General features: G+C 42.2%; 1 protein-coding gene across 1 annotated transcript; it reads right to left on the bottom strand.

Moving 5' to 3' along the window:
* Nucleotides 1–4,984: 4,984 nt before the first annotated feature.
* Nucleotides 4,985–5,368, bottom strand: LOC139190909 (uncharacterized). The gene has a single exon (XM_070811399.1). It carries the CDS (start codon nucleotides 5,366–5,368, stop codon nucleotides 4,985–4,987), a length of 384 nt encoding a protein of 127 aa, XP_070667500.1.
* Between the last annotated feature and the right edge of the window lie 604 nt (nucleotides 5,369–5,972).

A 5,972-nucleotide genomic window follows, 5' to 3' on the forward strand; every position in this document is an offset into this window, starting at 1 on the left:
TTGAAGATGAAGCATTTGCTGCTCACCAGATCTTGGGCCCTTTGTTTAAAGATGACATTCCAGAAGTTATCATTGAGATGCTGAAGAGCCATTGCTTAAGTCTTTTACTCTAGGGTTACGATTGGTTGAAATGGGAATTGCTAAACCTCAAGGGGTTTGGCCTTCGACCCCTATAGCCTGGGCTACTTGGGTTAGTTGAATGGAACCACACTTCGGCGCTGACTAAAAATCACTTAGCATTTTTTACACCATTAAACTCTCGACCATCCAGACCAACATGTACTGAGAGTTCCTGATGGCTGCTCTGAGCTTCTGATGCTCGGCCACCAACATTATGTTGCTTCCACTCGGCCTTATTAGACCAACCGTTCTTGACATAACGGTTATCCTTGGCAGCTCTCCATTTGGTCTTCCAGTTGATACCTCTCTTCTTTGGTATCAATTCGACCTGGACTTGAAAACAATCTTTAATGAATGTGCTCTCGAAGTTTTACAGAAGGATAACCAAAAGGAAGTGCTGAAAGACTAAGTGAACAAGCTTCACAAGAACTTTTTCAACTACAGTACATTTATCAGCCACTTCATCGGTCGAGAAAAAGAAAAACTCAAGAAGGGAGAACACTAGGCTTTCTTGTTTTACTGGTACAATAAGTTCATCTTTTGTACCAAGTCAAACAAATGCCTCGTTGAAAACATGCCAGTGGCTGAAGCCCTGGCCAGCGGTCACCATTTGGCCCTTACTCTCACCATCATTGCTACCTCACACACTGCCTAACAAGGGCAATTGTTAGGAAAATCAACCCGTACCAAAACAACCCACTCTAGGTCTTCCAACTTTGGTTACAAGTCTACTTTGCCACTCTAAGGCCAGGGAGTTTTAATTTCGACTCTTCTAAAGTAATAGGCCTTCAACTGGCTTCACCCCCACACTAACTCACTCGGTCGAAGAGATTTTTAAATATTTATTTGGCCTAGACGACCTCACTAACGATGAATTCTTGGTCTATCGTCGAAGAAACTATCATTTCTCTATCAAACTTCCCACATTTGCATGGGAAGAATCAGAAGACGTCGATCTTTGACAAAACTGAGGATCGCTCGTGCTGGCTCGTGACCTCCCTTTCGGTTGTGATGCCTCACGGACCAGTTGGGAAATTTACCATCCCTATTTTCTAACTCAACAGTTAGGCTATCTCCAAGGCTGCCCTGTGCCACTGCTCACTTCCCGCTCACTCCTGCGCTGAGAACAACTCTCTGGTTCCTCGGAAAGAGAATGTGAAGAAGTGGAGAAAGAGTTTCAAGAACAGTGCACCAAATTCCACCTTCGACTGAATACCTTTGAACGCACGGTACTAGTATCTTCGCCGACTGGTGGGATATCTACACCAAAGATTTCTTCAGCATGTCGGTCGAAGAAATCATAAACAAAATCTTTGGCGACCGACCGAAGAAAACTCTTGCTTCAAAATCCAAAGACACAGCTAAAGGTACTTTTATTCCCAATGTTTTTGCTTGCATATATATATATATATATTTGACCAAAATTCTTCATCCTGACTCTAGATTAGTTTTTCCAGGTGGTCGATCAATAAAGCTGGCCGAAGTGGTTGTAATGGTCGAGGCCAAGAAAAAACTCGCATCTCCCCCAAAGAAGGTTATTGCTGCCGTGACTACCTCAACCCCAGCGGATGTCGTTGCTACGAAAACTAATATCTGGCAAAGTGGCTTCAGTTATGCCAAGTTCGGCGAATACTATTACTGGGCCAATGGTGACGGGTAAACGGCTTCATTCCTCGACTAGAACAACTGTCGACGCCACGTAACCCTCAAAATAGGTGAAGATAAAAGCCAAGAAAAGGGCACGTGAGATCCCCGTCATCTCTAGTTAGGACACAGAAGAAACCACTCTTAAAACCGCTCATCTTCCTCCTGATGCTGAGGTACTCATGGGGATGTTACCAGATCCTTTGGCCTCGATTGCTAACAACATGGCCACTGTACAACCGATGGTAAAACCTGTTGTCTTGGTCGAATAGTCACGCAAAACCTGGCGGTCTAGAAACCTATAATTTAAACTCCAGTTGACCCCCAACTCGACGCAACTGTTGTCGGCCTAGAACCCTACACCGTTCCCGATAAGGCAATGGCCCATTTGGCCGTGACAGCTCCCTCGCCCAATCTAAAGATCATAGCTCTGCTTGTCTTGGACGAAGAGGTATAGGAACACCCTAGCATTCTTCGCATATATCCCTATTGACTTTACTAAAATTTCTAAGTCATGATTATAACGGTGATAACGAGTCGAGTCTTCTAACGAGAAGCCCTCGACCGGCTGGGCAACTGAGTGTTGCTCCCATTCCTCTGGATAAAGGCAAGGATGTTGCATCCTTTATGCCTAGTCCAGGCCAAGGTGATACCCATCCACTGGTCGAAGCGACTAACCGTGCCGACCCTGATGCAGTAGTTAAAAGACCAGTCATCAAGTCGGCAGTTCCTGCAGAACAAGAAGTGACCGCTATGACGCCAACTCACCCTTAGGACCAAGATCTTAGCATCCCTGTCTAAGACGTCACTTCGGCCTTTGTAAGTCTCTTTTTCATTTTGATTGTTACTTAATCTTATAACGCTAAATCGAAGTAAAAACGTTAACTGTCAGGTGCCCAATCATTCATTCCACTGAACATTTTATGCGCCACAGGGCATTGTCTATATTTCATGGTGGCCTCGGTGGCCATCGAACATAGATAACCTTCATCGGCCATATGAATTGAAGTGTTGTCTTAAACATTGGGCTCGACCATTAAGTTTTCTAGGTTTGACTAATAACCCAAAAGATATGGCCGAAGTCACTTCTCGACAGGTTTAAAAGCAACTTCTCTCATCATTCTTTCCTTTAGATTTTGCTTATCTAATATTCCTTCTTGTGCAGCCTTTATGGGAGGTCGAGCTTAATGCCTATTTTGCCAGCACATCCGGGACAGCCAGTCTTTTTGTAGCCTCAGCCAAGTCTAAATCTTTAACTAAACTTCAAGAGATTGTCTTTCTCAGCTTTGCAAGCTCTTCAAACAAAAAGCCTCAACTCTGTAGGAGAATTCTTGAACACCCTTACAGCTGATGGTCTGGTAAGCATGAAAGCGTTATTCACTTGATGACCGTTATGGAGCGAACTTGGCTATATTTTTAGATTTTTGAGAAAACTCAAAAAGCCAATGAAGACCTAAAAGCTACGACAACCGCTTAAGAAACTATCTTACTAAAACTAGAGGCAATGAAAGTGAAGAAAGAGAAAATGGTAGATCTCGACTGTGAAATTATCGAACTTCAATCCCAATGGTCTACCATTGCGTCTGAGCTTGAGAGGGACTTCGAGGCAAATAAACCCCATTTGGCAGAGTACGCAGTTGGCGCAAAACGGATACCAAAGCTGAAGGCTGACATTAGGACTCAGCAGGTCGAAATCACTATGGGTGAAGTAAAGAGGTTGGAGTTAAAAACTATAATTGAAGCCTTCATTCTTTCGACCCCATAGACTATGTTCTTGGTGCTGACTTATGGGCCGGTTAACTATTATATACATGCACATGTATTTTTTTTTGCCGTCTTAATGAAATATCTTTTATTATTGCATCCTCCAAGTAACTGGATAATACTTTTTTAAGAATTTCCCATTGATTGGCAACTTATGTATTAAACCAGTTCGATCCTTGAGATGATATGCCCCCTTGCCGAAAACCTTGTGTACGATAAATGGTCCTTCCCAATTCAGCGGCCATTTCCCATATCTGAGGTCCTTAATCCCAATTGGCAACACTGTTTGCCAGACCAAGTCACCTTCGTTGAATGTCTTTTGCTTTACTCGTCGATTATAAGATCGCTCGGTGATTTTTTTTGTGCGACTAACAGATTATAGGAAATAAGTCGAGCCTACTCTAGATCCTCTAAATCCTGCCTCATGGCTTGACTATATTCGGCGCTGAACAAACTATTTTGTTTGATAATTTGCAACGAGTTTATACTCAGCTCGACCGGCCAAATTGCATCATGGCCATATGTCAAAGCACATGGAGGTGTTCTTGTTGATCGGAGTGAAGTTCTATATGCCCCTAATGCCTCATTTAATCTTAAATGCCACATGCCAGGCCTTTCATTCATGATTTTCTCGAGAATACCGATCATAACTTTGTTACTTGCTACGGCATGCCCATTCGCCTGTGGGTAATATGGCGTGGATTGTTCAAGCCAAATTTTCAAATTTGCCGTGTAGTCTCCAAACCTATCGACCGTGAAAATTGTGTCGTTATCTGTGATAATCGTTTCTGGGATGTCAAATCTTGTTAACTCAGCATATGACTTTGCTTCCACCCACTTGGTGAAGTAATTTGTTGCTACAAGTATCCACCCATGTTTTGCTGATCCAAATGACTTTGTGATTTTGCCAATCACATCCATGGCCCCTCCTCTGAATGGCCATGGTTTGGTGACTGAATGAAGCAATTTGGCCAAGACTATTTGGATAAGTCCGTGGATTTAACATTGCACGCAACTGTGTGCATATTCTATGCAATCCTTCAAAATACTTGGCCAAATATATCTGTGTCGTCGAAGCAACCATAGGCATTCCATATTCCTTCATGAACCTCAGAAATTACTTGAATGGCCTATTCTGGGCTGAGACATAACAACAACAAACCATCCTCACCTTTTCAGTACAATTCATTCTGGTATACCACATAATTCGTGTCGTGTACCTTTGTCTTGCAATTGTGCTTGCCATTAGGATTATCGAGATATCGTATAATCGACCTTCTCCAATCATCTGGCAACGTTTTGACTATGCAGATACCTACGGGAGCCTCTCGTTCGAGTAATGACGGTAAAGACATAACTCGTGTTTGAATTACGTTGTCTGGTTTAAGAGTTTGTTGATTGACCAAGGCCGGGTATGGACGTCGATCAATTGGTGTGACCTGGCCTACCTCGCCCCTCAAAGTTGTGCTTCGAAGGCGATTTGAGCCAACTCATCAGCATCAGTATTCTGAATTCGAGAGATATGCTTGAATGTGATGCCTATAAATGATCCGGCTAAATAGCTGGCGACTATGTGATAGGGCACCAGAGTATAACTCATGCAACAAAAAGTCCTGTTGAGCTGGTTAATGACAATCTTTGAATCGCTGAGGACAAGTACTCGAGCTGCTTTCAAGTCATGAAGAATATTAAGGTCGATAACAAGTGCTTCGTATTCAGCCTGGTTATTGGTACAATCGAAATCTAACTTGAGAGAAAAATACCATCTATAGTGATCATGTGATTGGATGACAATATTGACACCAGTTGAGGTCGTAGTACTAGACCCATCGAAATACATCGTCCAATAATTTTCACGTGTTAACACATGCTGATAGGGGTGGATTTTTTTGCCAAATTGCCATGTCAACCGAATTGCCAACCGTGCCATACCGATTTTGTGCCAAATTTTTTGTACCAATCAATAATGGTACGGTATTGTACCGTACCGAAATTTCATGGTACGGTATTGGTAATGGATACCATTACCACGGTATTACCGTACCATACCGAAAATACAATATAATTTATATAATACATAATTATATAACACATATTTATAATATTCCAATAATTTGAAAATAAAACCCTACTTATATTAGCATTGTTGTTGGTGACTTTGATCTCTTAAAATTGTGGAAATCAAACACTAAAGAGTTCCTAATTCTTTCACAAATAGCCAAAATATCTTTGTAACCCCCACTTCTACTGTTGCTAGTGAAAATGCATTTAGTCTAGGGAGGAGGGTTGTGAACCCTTTTAGGGTATCCTTGACTCCTAAAATAATGGAGGCACTAGTGTGTACTAGTGGTTGGCTTAGGGCAAGTGAAGTAAACTTCTACAAGGACCAACGGAAGATATGCTTCAATTTTACAAGGAAATAGAAGAAGAGAAAACAAGAAAGA

This window comes from Malus domestica, chromosome 13 (genome assembly GCF_042453785.1).
Source record: "Malus domestica chromosome 13, GDT2T_hap1".
NCBI classification, from domain to species: Eukaryota; Viridiplantae; Streptophyta; class Magnoliopsida; order Rosales; family Rosaceae; genus Malus; species Malus domestica.

Coding starts and splice junctions, on each gene's coding strand:
- LOC139190909 (XM_070811399.1), bottom strand. CDS start 5,368: ATGTATTTCGATGGGTCTAGTACTACGACCTCAACTGGTGTCAATATT.